General features: G+C 40.4%; 1 protein-coding gene across 1 annotated transcript; it reads right to left on the bottom strand.

Moving 5' to 3' along the window:
• Nucleotides 1–4581: 4581 nt before the first annotated feature.
• dgke (diacylglycerol kinase, epsilon) lies at nucleotides 4582–15676 on the bottom strand. The gene is made up of 11 exons (XM_074665450.1): nucleotides 14967–15676; nucleotides 14359–14518; nucleotides 14144–14263; nucleotides 13886–14029; nucleotides 13614–13771; nucleotides 11950–11998; nucleotides 11712–11825; nucleotides 11500–11571; nucleotides 9733–9860; nucleotides 9535–9646; nucleotides 4582–6204 (listed from the first exon to the last, which is right to left on the bottom strand). Exons 1-11 carry the CDS (start codon nucleotides 15416–15418, stop codon nucleotides 5986–5988), a joined length of 1728 nt encoding a protein of 575 aa, XP_074521551.1. The 5' UTR covers nucleotides 15419–15676; the 3' UTR covers nucleotides 4582–5985.
• Nucleotides 15677–16663: the final 987 nt, after the last annotated feature.

The raw sequence follows: 16663 nt of genomic DNA, 5'->3' as shown, positions 1-16663 counted from the left end.
TACAATGTTAGAGGCATTGGAAAAATAGACTGACCCATTTCCAGAGCTCCACTGTGAAATTTCGAAAATGTCCTAGCGAGCTTTCACTCAGGTAGCAAGCACCAGGAGCAAGACTGGTCTTGGGTCAGAAGGGTGTTTGATACAATACTGTGTACAATACAGTACAAACTGTATAGAAATGCAGCTCTCTGAATAGTCAAACAATGATATGATTTGCCATTACACTTTAGGACTGTAATTGTTTAAATTATTCAAAATCCACTCAGCAGATATTTGCCTGTTTGACTGATCTTAACACAAGTTTCTAATCAGCCAATCACATTGCAGCAACTCAGTGCATTTAACTATGTAGAACTGGTGAGGGCGAGCTGCTGAAGTTCAACCTGAGCATCAGAATGGGGAAGAAAGGTGATTTGAGAGACGTCAAATGTGGCATGGTTGTTGGTCTTAGTATTTCACAAACTGCTGATCCAGTGGGATGTGTTCACAGACAACAGTCTCAAAAAGAGAAAATAAGCAGTGAGCAGCAGTGAGAAAAAGTTGCAACACAACAATTTAAAAGAGCTGACACCTGGTTTAAAACTAATAAAGCTACATTTCTGAGAGACAACACAGGAGTCAAGATATCGCACTTTTCACATTCTTCAACAGTCATCTTTAAGTTTTTATAACAAACAGTACAAACAGTTTTGTCTAAAAGAAAATTTGGAAAAAAAACTCCAGTCCATAACACTGTATTATATTCTGATGTTGCCCAGTCAGGTGATTGACTAGGCCATTCTAACAGATTGATTTTCTTTTTTTGAAACCATTTGAGAGTCAACTTTGCCGTGTGTTTTGGATCGTTGTCCTGCTGGAAGGTCCAGCCACGTCTCATCTTCATCATCCTGGTGGATGGCAGCAGATTCAGATCAACAATTTCCCCAAACATGGCTCCATTCATTGCTCCGTCAATATGAAGTTTGCCAATACCATGAGATGAGAAACAACCCCATGCCACGATGCTTCCTCCTCCAAACTTCACTGTTGGTGTAGTGTTTTCTGGGTGATGTGCAGTGCCATTTCTCCTCCAAACATGGTATGTAGTATGACAGCTGAAAAGTTCAATTTTGGTCTCATCTGACCGGACAACATTCTCCCAGTATTCTACAGGCTTGTTAAGATGCTGTTCAGCAAACTTTAAACAAGCTTCAACATGCCTTTTCTTGAGGAATGGAGTCTTGCGGGCTGAGCGTCCATAGAGGCCATGGCGGTGGAGGACTGCATTGCCTATTGTTTTCTCTGTAACAATTGTACCTGCTGCCTCCAAGTCTTTCTGGAGCACTTTCAGGGTGGTCCTTGGCTTGTTGATTACTCTTCTGACTATCTTTCTGACTCCCTGGTCAGAAGTCTTGCAAGGAGCTCCTGTGCGTGGCCTGTTGATGGTAAGGTGGTGCTTCTTCCACTTGTGAATAATGGCCCCAACTGTGCTGACGGGAATATTCAGGTGCTTTGATATAAGTCTGTAACCACTTCCATTCTGATGCTGAGCAACAGCCAGGTTGTGAATGTCTTCAGAGAGCTCTTTGCCTTTACCCATCATGAGGTGTGTGGTATTTAACTGCTTGGTGAAAAAACAACCTTTTTTATAGGACCATCAATTTGCTCTAGCCCAGCTGATGTTGGTTTGCACTAATTGGAAGTTCAAGTAATAATTACTGACTGATTTCAGGTGGTATGGTGCATTTCCTTGCCAAAGTATACAGCCTTTCCATGGTGTGTTCAATACTTTTTTCCTGCGTTATCGTACTTAATTCCACATAATCATTATTCATGGACCTGAACGTTGTGATTTATTTTCATGTGTGGCTTATTTGAGTTAATATCAATGTCTGGTAGAAATGTCATTTGAATTGTAGTGTTGGAAATACATGTGATGAGAAAAAAGTTGATACGTTCAGTACTTATTTTCCCCACTGTAGATCAGACCTGACAAACTGTCTAAACACAATGTTTTTTTGTGTGGTCCTTGCCAGCGAATCATAGATGATTGACAACTCAAACAGAGCTTCTTCTTTGTTACAGTTTCCCTCAGACTAATGGGAGCTTGTAGTTTGTGGCACGGCAGCTGTGAAACCTACATTCTCATCACAATAACACACAGACACATGGTTTGTATATAAAAAATATTTATGGGTATGTCTTCAAATTCAAAAGATTGCTTCATTACATTCAGATCCATCAAAACCTCTTTTTGTTTCCAGTGGTAGCAACTTTGCTAAACATGATTGTTCCAATAAAAACTTTTTGTATTATCTCCTCAGCAGAGACAGCGTAAGGCCTCCTTTAACCTCGAGTGTCAGAGTTTATCACCTCTTTCTGCTCTCTGTCTCTGACCAGTCTTTAGGGTTCTTTCTTTTCAACGAAACATAAATAGCACTGAAATACTAAACTGAAGGGAGAAATTGGGGCACAATTTTCATTTGTACAGTACTATATCTACCAAAACTGAACAATTAAAGTCTGACAGCAGTGAGTAAGGAACAGTGAAAACAGTAACACAGTCAGGTTCAACACTGAGCATAAAAAAAAGTGGATTTTCAGCTACACTAGCAACCAGGAGGTGGTGACATTAGAGGCCAGGAGACGACCATTTAGTTTTACTTTAAGTTAAATTATTATAAAGAGGTGAAAACCTTTGATGATGGTGTCTTTAAAAGGTCATGGTGTGTTAAATATAAGGCTCTGTGTGGGAGTTATTTTGAGTTAGTTCTTTAAGACATGCTCAGGTTTACATCGTCACTTCTCAGCAAATCAGAAATGCTTTAATATCAAATCAGCAATGTTTCCTGTACGGTCACATTGCTGGCATCAATTTTAAAGTGAGCGTCCTTTTTTTGATGGAGCAATTTGATATGTTGTCTTTGCAAAAATTTTTGAAAGTAGATTTATGGTTTTGTCATTTGTATACCATATAACTGTGTTTTTATTTACATTTTACACAGCATCCAAACTGCACTAAGCTACTGTTAGACATTACTAACATGATTAGGACCAGTGAGGTTGAATATCTGCATTGAAGATTTCATCCAATAGCTAATGGGGAATCTTATTTTAAAGTTATAATTTAAACCAGAGCCTGGCTGTGAGTGTAGCTGAAAACCCATCAGTGCATCAAACAAACAACTCTGGTAAACATCAATGGTAAGGTAAAAGATCAAACAGTATGAGGACACTCACCCAACAAAAAGAGAGCAGAATAAATACATGTAGCTTGGTAAGATGCCGAAGGAGGTGCATATTCCAAAAGCATAGGCATCACGCGGCTAAAACTGATCCCTGTTCAGTCTGACTACGAGCAGCACGTCCAAAGCACAAACTGACATTCGACAGACTTTTCTTCTATGGCTGTCAGCAACAAGTGACAATACTGCAACATAAAGGAGACCCCCAAAAAATACACGACTCGAAAGACAATCTCGTGATGAAGAGTACAAGAAGGATGCAACAAAGACACATATAAATATCCCCTCAACACAACACAGTAAAGTCCATGCACATATCTCTGATTGATGATTGGCCTGTACATTTTTAAAGAGGGGGTACTGTCCTTTTTTATTAAGACTTCTTACTGTTTCCCTGGTATCCCTGTAGTAGCTTTACATGATTCACAACTCCAAAAAACTATTTTTTTTCTCACTGCTGTTTTAGAAAACTGTGAATTCAGCATCTACCTGGAATATTTTGTTTTTAGATGCTATCTCTTTAAGGCTTCCTGCTCCACAAACCCCCTTCTCTCTGATTGGCCAGCCCTCTGGAAACAGAGCTGTGGGTAGACCTTTGTGTTTGAGGCCTGCTCCTCCAATGCGTCATGAAGCAGTTGGGAGATTCTATTCAATGACCTCATCATGTTACCAAGTCTCGTTAAGATCTCATTAAAGGATTAGTTTGGTTAATACAGCTTTTACATTGTTTATAGAATGAAGTAGAACAAAATACTCACCTGGAAGGCTTTCCTGATCCAAGCAGTGCTTCGGGAGATATTTAGATCCAAAATCATGCAGCGGACGTCCATATAATGGGATCCATCGGGGCATAGACAGCGCCGCTCCTAAAACTGCATTAATCGTCCAAAAACTTGTGTTTTTCTCCATTATTCCATCATGGTCCGCTCCGAGTTAGTCCTTTTCTGCAGTCTGTGTCACTCCAGACAGCGCTGTGTGGCTGCACTGACCTCTGAACTGACGAAGACTTTGTTTTCGTTTGCCCCTCCGCGCATGCGCAGTACTCTCTGGAGAGCTGACTCCTTTCTTTGAGGGGCAATCGTAAACAAAGTCTTCGTCAGTTCAGAGGTCAGTACAGCCCCACAGCGCTGTCTGGAGTGACACAGACTGCAGCAGAGGACTAACCTGGAGCGGACCATGATGGAATATTGGTGAAAAACACGAGTTTTTGGACGATTAATGCAGTTTTAGGAGCGGTGCTGTCTATGCCCCAATGGATCCCATTATACGGACGTCCGCTGCACAATTTTGGATCTAAATATCTCCTGAAGCACTGCTTGGATCAGGAAAGCCTTTTGGGTGAGTATTTTGTTCTACTTCATTCTATAAACAATGTAAAAGCTGTATAAACCAAACTTATCCTTTAAGATCTCGAGAACTTTGGAAATCTGCACATTTTTCTTTACAGCCAACATTGTTTCTTAATACCTATACCTATATTTAAAATATGGTCAGGCCAGATACCCCCTCTCTAAGTACAAAGCCAACTCCAGAAGATATGTGTATCAATCTGGTCTGCCACCTTGTGGTGCCTGTGTGGTCTAACACAAACATGAAATATTTAATGGTTAAGTAAAATGACAGGGAACAACAATGAAAGAAAGCTTAATCTCATCAGCAGTTAACACTAACCGCAGCAACATCAACATAATGGTTTCAGATAAGTCCTACACTCAAAGCAGTGGTACAGAATTTATCAGTGTAAGTGCCAAAACAGTGCAGCACTAAAAAATGTAAACAGCAGGAACATGATAGACAGAGGAGAAACAAAAGGCTCAACACGTAGGCAAAATCAACCCTCTGAACGACTTGGCAGATCCCTCAGGAAAGTTAAATACGATAAGAGTCTAGAGACCTAATCTTAGTTCACACCAGCAGTTTGGCAAGCTTCTTGAGACAGTGTGTATCATAACGTAAACAAACCAGCCTCAGTGTTCAGTGATAGAGCTGTTACTTCCTTTTCCCCAGTGCACACGTCACAAAGCCTCATCACTGCAGGAAACACTAAAAATGTTGTGCTGAGAAGCCTTGAAGGAGAATTTAACAGACATTCAGTACAGTTAAACTTCATCATCTGGAGAGTATATGCGCTCATGTTTAGCGTTAAGTGTGTGTGCTGTGTGTGTTGTGCTCTTATAGGAGTAAAAATAAATCATTTATTGGCGATAAAGCTTGGCATACCTCTGAGGCCATACCTAACATTCACTGCGGCTCTCCGCTGCTTCACTCTTCCTTCCCTCTGATTCACACATGGCTTTAAAAGGGGTTCGGTCAACTGACTTAGGCCAACTCGTGAAAAATGGCTCACCAGTACCTGCAGGATTGCACTGAGCATGTAGGGTAAAATACGGTAAGGTCGACAACAGACATCTATGGCACAAAGGATCAGTGCAAACAAACAGCAATCTTTCCCCGTCACATTCACCTCCTCCTGACTGCCTGAGCGGTGGGTTACACTAAACAGTGAAAACATGATAAAACAGAAAACCAAATCACACAAACCTGTCTGATTACTCAGAGCTCTCTGAGAATAAATAAAATGCTTACACAGGAAGTTAGAGCTACTCTCATCAATGTGATTCTCAGGTCTGAGTGAGAACAAAGATCTCCGAGGGGAGCTAACAAGAGCCAAGCAAAGGACAGACTGATGGACGCTGGGCTGCAGAGACAACTCAGTAAGTGAGATAAAGGAAGTTTCAGATCGCATGAAGTTTGGTGAGAGTCATGCACGAGCGGAGGCGGGCCCAGGGGGGCGCGGGGAGTCATGTGGGGTGGGGCTCTCTGTCTCAGAGGCGCTGGATTCGTCGTCGTCATCTGTCTGCTCAGCGCTGTGGTACAGCATGAAGGCCTGGGTCTTATGGGTGATGGTGATGGTGCAGGGACCCTGGGCCCACGGCTCCCCGTCCACCTGCATGGGCATCTTGGAGCTCTTGAGAACAAGCTGGAGAGGAGGGAAAAGAAATTTCTTAATAAGTTGTAGTCTTAAGGGGGGCAGGGGGTAACTTAGTCTTGTCAGCATTAGTCAACGTTACACACGAAGGTCACCAGTGCTCAAAAAATGTTTCCGTCCTTTTTGTTAGGCTTTCAGATTTGTTTAATTTTTTACAACTACCAAATTACAAAAAAGTAGGGGCACTGAGTAAAATGTATATAAAAACAGAATACAGTGACTTGCAAGAAAACCTAAATTTTATCATTTATATAAAATAGAAAATAGAGAACATACCACATGTTTTAAGTCAGATATCTGGTGCTTAAAGTGAGAGATTTTGCTCTTTTTTTCAAAATATTAGCCAATGTAGAATTTGATGGCAGCAACACCTCTGAAAAAGTTGGGCATCAAAGACTATAAACATCACAGCATGTACAGTTCACAGTATTATAAAAAGGCTCCAACAATCTGGGGGACTCTTTGCAAGCAATGGACAAACATGAAAGTCTGTATCAGATGGCTGTGACTATCGGGTGCTCAAACAGAACTCAGACAGGACTCTGTAGTGGAGATTAACTCCATGAGCTCAGTAACAGTTCCTCAAATTGTTGTCTGTGAATACTGTTCACCATGAATCTGCAGGTGTAAGTTTAGCTCTAACATGAAAGAAGAAGTCATTTGTGAACAAGAAGAGAGTAGCGGGACCCATCAACGCTGACAGGTTTATACGAGTAGTTGAACAACATGAGCTCCTATACAGATGACGTCCTCTCAGGGAAGACCTTACTTATTTTTAGGGCTGTCATTTTAACGCGTTAATTAGATTAATTAATTACACCTCAAATTAACGCGTTATAAAAATTAACGCAGATTAATCTGGATCCTAAACCCGCGGGGTGTTCAAATACGCACTTATTTTCAAATGTCTGGCATTTACAATACATTTGTCCTACTTGGAAAAAGAGGTGTTCTCGTCAGATTTTCAAATTTCCGAAGGTCCCTGAATGTATCACACATTACTTCAGCAACATGCTTCAAACCGGAGGGGAAAGTGAGAGTAATTTTTGTGAGTCTGCGTCCACATCTCGTTTATTCACACGTCATTTTTGAAAACCTGCAGAAAATCAACCGTTTGCTCTAGCTCGATTATGTAAAAAACAGATAATTCTACTCTTTTTACTGCATTAAACAAGCCCTGAATGATCGATATTTGTCCTGTATTTAAATCTAAAGAATTCTTTGAAAATTTGCTTCCATCTTCCTGGTGTCATGTTTCAGCTTGGGGCTGCTCTGCACCAATGAGCAACAGTTTGTGTGTTCAGAGCATGTAAAACTGAAAATACTTCACTTTTCTTTGATCCAAGACTTAAATAAAGTGTTTTGTACATAGTTCCTCACAGTTTCTAGCCTTTAGCCCTGGTTTTCCTGACCTCATAGAAGTATAGAAGTTCATATTGCAGTGAAAATTGAGTCCACATGGAGTAAAAATGTGACAGAAGCAAAAACCGTCCTATAAATCAAATCAGCTTACCTTAGGTGCAGGACTGTGTAAATTTTAAGGTTGAACCATAAAACTTTTTTCATGTACCTAAAAATGTGTTGTATATATTCCCATATTTAAATGTTTTTTTTAATGTAATTTTGATGTCCTAGAATTCAAATTCTTTATTTTGGGACCTTAAGCAGATATGAGATTAAAATGCGATTAATTAGATTAATTAGATTAATTAATTACAAAACCTGTGATTAATTTGATTAATTTTTTTAATCGCCTGACAGCACTAGTTATTTTACTAAGAGAATGCTAAACTGTATACCGCCTCCATTACAACAGTATGGCTCTGTGGTAGAAGAGTCCAGGTTGATTAGAAATTTCTGTCACAGGGCTGGTGAGATAAGCAATTATAACGAGGAAGATCATCAGAAAATAGAAATCAATTAATCAGTCTCTATTTACATTGCCCTGTTTTTTGACAAACGCTTACTCAAGACACTTTACAATGTTGACACGTGAGTCAATCATCTTTGCTGTGTTATGTTTAGTCTTGCCTTACCTTTATTTGTCAGATACAGCTGAATTTCTTTTGTGGAGTTTTTCCTTCACTTTTTGACTTTTGCTCACATTAGTAACTGAAGTCAGTGCAGTATCCTTCCACTACCTTAAACACAGGTTTAATGTGCTGCTTAAGATGACACGGCTCCCTCAGGTGGACACTCTGCAGTGTAACAGTTTGTTGTGTGGCCGTGAAGCAGGCACTTGTGGTTATTATGAACTTAAAACCCATTTAGACTCGCTGCAACATTTACGCATATATACTTTTAAGGCCGAGATATGCGATTTGTGTTATGCAACATGTAGGTCATTTCAGATTGTATCATTATTTTCAAGACATGTGACTAATGTAATGTGCTTTGATTCACTGAAAATACACATAGGGCAAAGCTAAAGTAGTCCAAAGAATAAAAGCATTAATTTTAAACTATGAAACGTTTTTATTTCATGTTTCTATCTGCTCCAGAGGCTGAGATTTAACAGTTTCAGCTAACTTTGACAGCTCTGATTTTCTTCCTAGAAAACCTGCAGGTTTTTAGTGATAATGTATAATTTCTGTTTAGATTTTTAAGGGCTTTTTTTTCAGGTTTCATAGGTCTAAATAAGTTACTGACTCTTACAGGTATTCTCTTTCCTGTCCTCTTCCACTTATCTAACCTGCACAGCACGTTGTAAGAGCTGCATTCATCCACAGATCTGTCAATTATAAATTTATTCCCCCTTCGTACAAGATAAAAAAGAAAATGAAACTTAAGTCTTCAACTTAAGACTAGGATAGAAACCAAGATGAGAAGAACTAACTATGATGATTCATTCTCTTTTGCGTAATGATTTATAGGTTTGGTGGGAGCAGCAGCAGATTTATAACCTCCAGCCTGTCAATGTGAGGTTCTCTCATTCTTTTAGCTTTCACTGTTTGGGCAGTTCATACCGTACAGGGTCAATGATAAAACCCATAAGTCAGAAACCAGCAGAGGACGTGCTTCATGTGCACATCCAGCAGCTGGGCCGTGTAGGTTTGATTTGATTGGTGAAAATTAGATTTTTCCAGTGGTGTGTTAGCAGTGAAACCTAATTTTACTCCTTCATTATCTTTCCAAATGTTCACTAACAGAGCTAAACAGGAAGCAGAACACCGGTTAGGTGTGTGTGTGTGTGTGTGTGTGTGTGTGTGTGTGTGTGTGTGTGTGTGTGTGTGTGTGTGTGTGTGTGTGTGTGTGTGTGTGTGTGTGTGTGTGTGTGTGTGCGTGTGTGTGTGTGTGTGTGTGTGTGTGGTATTTCCTCACCCTCACAGTGTGAGCCTGTCCCAGCCGTACAGGGTTGGCCAGCTTGACCTGGATCTGAGCACAGTGGAAGGAGCCGAACACGCCCACCACCTCCAGCAGACCATCGTCCAGGCTGTGACACAGGGAACAGCACTTCAAACAGCATCCTTTATCTCATATTCATGTAACATGTTTACAGCTGTTTTATTCCAGCCTTACCGTGTCGGGGGGCAGGGTTCGTCCCCCATACCCTCCCACAGCCTACAGCCTCCACCCCAGTAGCCAATGTTACACACTATGATTCCCTCCAGACTGGGCAGCTCCACCCTCTCTCCATCCAGCTCCAGCTACAAACAAAAAACAACCCAAAAAAAACTCACATTACACACACAGTGTTGGCTGGTTAAAAACACAATAAAATAAATTATCCTCTAGGTAATTATATTTTGGAGGTATATTCATCTGAAATCATGTAACATGCTTGTGCGAAGCCAAACTTTGAAAAACTAAAGCTTGAATGAAGTCCCTATACTTTTAAGTCTCAGATAAAATAAAATCAATACTATAACCTCAGTTGAGTTTGGAGAAATAAGGATGAAACATCTGAAACATAGCCAGTTAAAAAACACTGAGCAGGAAACCAGCGTTGTCCATGTATGAAGCCACTGCCCTCTAGTGGATTAAACAGGTATTGCAGATACAGCACAAGAGGCTTCAACAAAACAAATATAAAAGTTTTAAAAAGACAAATAAACAAATAGAAATTTTGTATGATTATGTGACTTAAGTACAAATGAGTATTATTGCTAATATTAATAATAATGATAATAATCATTATTATAATTTAATATAATAATAATGCTAATAATAATACTACTAATAATGATGATGATGATGATGATGATAATAACAATCATTATCATCATTATCATTATTATCATCATTATTATTATTGTTTAAGTATCAGTACATCTTTATTTTTTTATAATTACTAGCCTACCATAATTTTATTTTTTTTCCCATATTCTTTCATTTTAAAACTTAAATTAGCTTTTCAAAGCCTAATCAACATTTAAAGGGATTCCTGAAGTTAAAGAGAAGGTAGCAACTATTGTTACCAGTGGAATTAGAGGCTTTAACAAAACAAATATAAAAGTTTTAAAAAGAAAAATTAAACTTGCAAAAAGCATTTTTGTATGATTATGTGACTTAGGTACAAATGAGTATTATTGCTTATAATAATAATAATATAATAATAATAATAATAATAATAATAATAATAATAATAATAATAATAATAGTTATTATTATCATTATTATTATTATTATTATCAATATTTTAGTATCAGTCCTTTTTTATCTTTTTATAATTTCTGGCCTACCATAATTTTTTTTTTCCATATTCTTTAATTTAAAACTTAAATTAGCTACCCAAAGTCTAATCAACACTTAAAGAGATTCCTCAAGTTAAAAAGAAGGTAGCAACTATTGTTACCAGTGGGATTAAACAGATTTATCTCTCAGTAAAGGAGACATCCATGATTATAGATGAGGAAGGCTCTACATGCTACATGTGTTTTTAAAGTGGCATCAGTCAGTCTTAATCTGAAAAGGTCAATGTGGCTATAAGTGCAATGTCCAAACCCCAGAAGCTGCACGCTAGGATAACACATGTAGATAATAAAGGAATAAATCAGGATTCTGATGGAGCATTGTGCTGCTGCAATGAGGCTCTGATGAAAATAAAAAGTTGTTGGATAAAAGGGTGTATAAGTTTTGTATACAACCAAAAAACTAAACATCATCTCTCTTTCTCAATAGATTTATTTTTTTTTGTTTGGTTAAACATAAATAAAGACTGATTAACTGAGCTGCTAAGACGCTAACAGAAATGTTGAAATCATCAGCTTATGTTTTTTTTCTTCTCATGTCAGAGTGAGGTCAGAAATAACACAAAAGTGGATCACATGAAAGCTGCAACCATACCTCAATCCTCTTATCCAGATCTTTACATTCCTGTACCAAACAGTCTTTGGTGCCATACAGGAAATAAACCGCCTGGAGACAGAAAGAGAATATAAATAACATGCTCTCAGTGAGGGAACAGACATGAGGCTATGCTTTGTCTTTATAATTTGATCCAGGAAACATTTGCATGTGATTCATGTATTCAGATGATGTGGTTCAGACTCTCTGACCTTGTTGATGATGCGGCTGGAGAAGAAGGAGGGCGTCTTCTCACGATGTGTGTGAAAGTTGAGCGCCATCAAAGCATCTGGTCCCACGGAGAAGTAGTTGTTCATGGACAAAACCTGAGGATGTCACACATGAAGTTTGATCAGGATTCACCCCAAACCCCATCACATCAAGCCCAGATAACACATCTGCAAGTAGGAAGAAATGAGTCTGCCATAAAGTAAAAGAGATCAAGCTCACCTTTGGTTTGCGAAAGTACAAGCCTTTTGAAGCCACCTGCACTTTCCATCTAAAGAGGGATAACAGGCAAAGAAACAAAGGCTTACAAATAAAGGTCATCAGAAGAAACACAAGGCCACAGTTAGGACTTTAAAAAGAAAACAGGTCATAAGTCCACGCCCACCTAAGCAGTTATTTAAACTTGGAACATTTGAACCTCACACATCACGAGCGAGCCTCCCATTTTTATTGATTTGTTATTTTATTTTTCACAAAAACTTGAAAATACTTTCTTTAAATCATATTTATAGCCCAAAATTATTGTCAAAGGCTTTTCGCAAACAATTGTTAAACAATTCTGATGAGGAAATACTCACTTGGAGTATTTATTGTTGCCTTAAACTTTAACATCCTTAGAGAAAACCTTCATATCAAAGCATCTCAGCTCACTCTACAGCTTTTTCAAGTGTCTAAACCAATAATTGATAAGTTGAGTCCTAACTGTGCAGAATTCAGCAGACAGGCTGTGTGTTGGAAGAAAGGAGATTAAACCATCTCTGTTTAGACAAATCTACTCTGGTTGATGATAAGTGTCAGAACAGATTACAAGATTTTACTGAGAGAAAAGATGATGAATCTCATCAGATAGAGTCTGATTGGCATTTTTCTCAACTTTTTGCTGAAGGCCTGCACTCTGACATCCTCTCTTAGAGCTTCTGAGCTTCTTTCAGAGGCTCAGCTAAAAGACTGGCAGGGATGTAATATTTAGGAGGAGATCTCTTTATAGTCTCTTGGAGCCCTTGTCACACATCTTTGATTTTCCTTTTATTTTATTTTGCTTGGCTTATGTGTAAATATTTTGTCCTTTTCTCACATGTACTGCACAGATATCTTTGAGTAAACAAACAAATTGTGCCTTTTACTGCAGCATCTTAAAGCAATGAAGTTAATGAACAAGCAGACTGAAAAAAAACAGAAGGGATTTCTCTCCTTAAAGATGCAGTGAGGACTCCATTTGGAGTCAAATTTAGTGGCGCGTTTGACCAGAACTAATATTCTTTTCCAGGGATAAAGACTCCATTTCCCATGAGCACTGTCACCCACTGTCTTATGCAGAGAAAACACCAGATGCATCTCCGGTCTAGCTCCGCTCCATTGGGTATTGACACAATGCAACAAAGTTCTTGTCCCACTTGATCTGCTTTTTGTTAAACTGACACATGAGGTGCGTGTATGTGCTGCAGGGACACAGGTGGACTGCAACAGAGCAAACTTGAATAGCAGAGCTGGACTGGAGACGCATCTGATGTATTGTGGCTGTTAAGACGAGACCTGCAAAGACGTGCATTTGTTTTGAAGCAGAGAATTGGAGAGCAGATCCTCTTCTTTAAGTAGGATGTCAAATGACAAAATAAAGTTTTTATTTGTAGTTAGGTGCTAACTTTTCACTGGGTGACCATGACTTAAGAGTCCTACACATTAGCTAATCCCTGAACACACCTCAGATTGATGAAGTCCCCCAATTTCTCCATTTCATCACAAAAACTCCACAGATGTTGAGGGACAGAAATTCTCACACAGCTTTCAGACTGATCAACTTTGCAAATCTGTCTCTGTAAGACTGAACCATAAACATCTATAAGCTGAGAGAGAAACATCACATTTAGACATTTGAAGTGTCCCACCTGTCCATTTTGACCACCTCAGCATCCAGGACGTTACGGAGAACCTGTTCCACAGGGATCTCTCCAGCATACCCAGCACCCCAGCCTAAAGTGTTGGAAAGGTCGTTTCCTGTACCCAGTGGGAGGATGGTCACCCTGGGTATGAACTGGTCTTGACCCTGACAACAGAAAAAAAAGGCAGCAGCAGATCGATAGTTGACAAACGGGTGGTGAGGGGAGAGTACACAAAGAAGGAAGAGGGAGCTTAAAAAAAGATGATAAACACATCTCACCTTTAGCTTCATGGTATCTATGGCGTCAAGTACCCAGCCCACTGTGCCGTCACCCCCACACACCAGCACCCGCACACTGCTGGGAGGCAGCAGGGTGCACAGCTGGAGGGCTTTGGAGGGAGTCAGCTCGGAGAGGTCAAACACCTAAAGCACACGTGTGTAGATGTTTTTCAGAAACACATTTCTGAAGAAAAACTGGAGGTTGGAGAAAACTACAGTTTAGTCTCTGACAAAAACCAGAGGGAATCACAGACCCACCTGCACTGGATTCAGAAGGGTGCGAAATTCTCCCAGCAGAGCCTCCCCCATGTTATTACCGCTGCGTGTGTTTGCCAAGACCAACACTGGACTCCAGCCACTGCCACAGGAGGACGCCAGCTACACATACACAAACACACAAGACATTAAAACAGCTCTGATATGCCATGTAACACCAGCAGGATGAGTCCACAGATGCATCCACTGCTCAGCACCTTGATGAACTCGTCTGGGTGGCGGCGGCGGAGCTTGTTGACGCGGTAGAGGTAGTGAGGAGGGATGATAAGGCTGTGAAACTCGCCCAGGTCACACTGGTCTGCATCCTCCAAGCTCTCAATGCAGTCATCGTGCACTGTGGTCTGACACCACACACACCTGGAGGACAGACATACACTTGTTACAGAAATGTAAAACACAGAGCAGCTCCTGCAGAAGGGAGCATCAGTCCAGACTCCTTTACCAGCTGCAGGGGTGCTGCTCTGTGCCTGACACTGACCTCTGACATGTGAAGCTGATATTGTAAGGATTAGCAATGTAATCTATCTGACAATTTGAGGTTAGCCAGCTTGTGCAGCCTCAGTCCATTAGGGGAAATTGCAGATGGATTACACTGGTATGAAGCTGTGTGCTGTAATGAAATGACAGCTTCAGGAGCTTGAAGCACCATGCAGGTGGGAGACACCTTGTTCCTTTGCATATTACATGTTGATGTGTGTGTACATATTTACTCAACAGACTTGCCTTAGAGCAAAAACAGGTATTTTAATCACACAAAGAGCCACTGATCTGCAGTTTACACACTTAGCTACACTTGTAGTATTACCTGAAGTCACAGAGCTTCGGCTGGGTCCCACACTGCTGTTTACACACAGCACAGTAGCTGGCTAGGGGGACATTTCCGCGGACCCAGCGGTGCTCAATAGCTCCGTCAGCACCGGAGGGTGCCATGATCTCTTTGCAGGGCAGGCTCCGATCAGCCCGGCGCAGGCACTGCTCGTCGGCACACACGCCGCAGCAGTCGCAGAAAGCCCCTTGGAGGATGTGCTGCGAACAGACGCAGCAGTAGGTGGGCTTGTTGAACAGGTCTGTGTAGTGCCAGCCATGCTTGCTTTTACGAAAGAACCCCTTCATGTGCGTTTTCCGCTTGGAGCGCTGCGCGCTGCACCACAGAGTGATGATAACCGGGACGATGACGGCCAGAGAGGTCCAGAAGAGGAGCGTCCACTCCTCCCGGGAGCCGCAGTCGTCCTGCAGCTCGTTTCCCTCCGTGCACATCCTGGGCTGGGATGGAAACAGCGACGGGGGATGCTAAAGAGCGGAAACCTGTACGGAGGAGAGCTACGTAAACAACAACGAGCGAAGACAGGACGTGCGCCACGTTTTCTCTGCGACACTCATGGTCTCCAACACAACCCGGATGATGAGTCTACTTTAAGCTTCAATGTGAACATTTCAGGTATAACGAGCCGTAAACATGAGATACAGATGTGACGCTGAGCCAATGAGCTACTGCACTACCTTAGCTTCATCAGAGATGATATCCAGGTCAAGACAGTTCACCTCCCCAACGGCGCATGCGCATAGCTGTAACCCCGCAGTACACCCCAAATTTCAGTTAAAACATGAGCTGAAGAGTTTTCAAATTAAAGACAACATCAAATCCCCAAATCCAAGTGGGATTACGGTTATTTTACCCAGAAATTATACGTGAGCAAATTAATATCCTACAGGTTTGATCACAGTACTGAAAACAGGTAACATTTTAGTAGATGGCTTTCAGAAAAAAAAAATACAAAGTTTTTCCAGCTTTACAGTTGAAGAAACAACCCTGCAGATTCAGCTAACAGATTTAAAACTATAAAGCAAAATTTACCTGTTGATTTTTTATAAAGTGTTGTAGTGTTGCATGGTTGAGGCCACAGTTGCTGTCAGTGATGGGGAGAATTTTTCTCACCATCTCACCTGCTCTCTGTGCAGTTTACAAAGAAACATGTGTCTCAGTTTTTTGGTGGAGATATGAGGCAGTTAAAGTGTCGCTCAAATTAGCAGATATGAGTGTTAAAATTTGTTTTAGTCCATGAGTTAGGGATCTATTTCATGGGCTGAGATATTTTAGCTTTTCTTAGATAACGTTCACCAACACCTGTGTGGTCAAATTTTCTACTACAACCAATTGGAGGCAGCTGCTGAAGTTGAAGCTTGGTTGAAGTCATGATGGCTGCTTTATAAAGTTAAAAGAAAAAGTTATTACAGAAGCTGACATGTAGTTTCACCTCTAAATTGACATGTTGTTAATGAATTTATAAACTTAAGAATAAACAACTCAAGATTTGGTACCAGACATGTTTCTGTTGCTCACAGAAACAGAGTGAACATAGTATTTCAGAAGCATGACATTGCATATTTCATCAAATAATGGGATAATTTAACACTGAATGATGTCAAGAAGAAGAGGGAAACTTGCTGGCTACATCCCCTGTTGTTGTTGCTGTATCATGTATCGTCTGAACTCAGTTACTT

Source organism: Halichoeres trimaculatus, unplaced genomic scaffold (assembly GCF_033239565.1).
Source record: "Halichoeres trimaculatus isolate MK-OKI-2021-1 unplaced genomic scaffold, fHalTri1.1 fHalTri1_scaffold_2, whole genome shotgun sequence".
Classification (NCBI taxonomy): Eukaryota; Metazoa; Chordata; class Actinopteri; order Labriformes; family Labridae; genus Halichoeres; species Halichoeres trimaculatus.
Note: the sequence above shows the minus strand (reverse complement) of the source record. Positions and strands in the feature narration are given on the sequence as shown.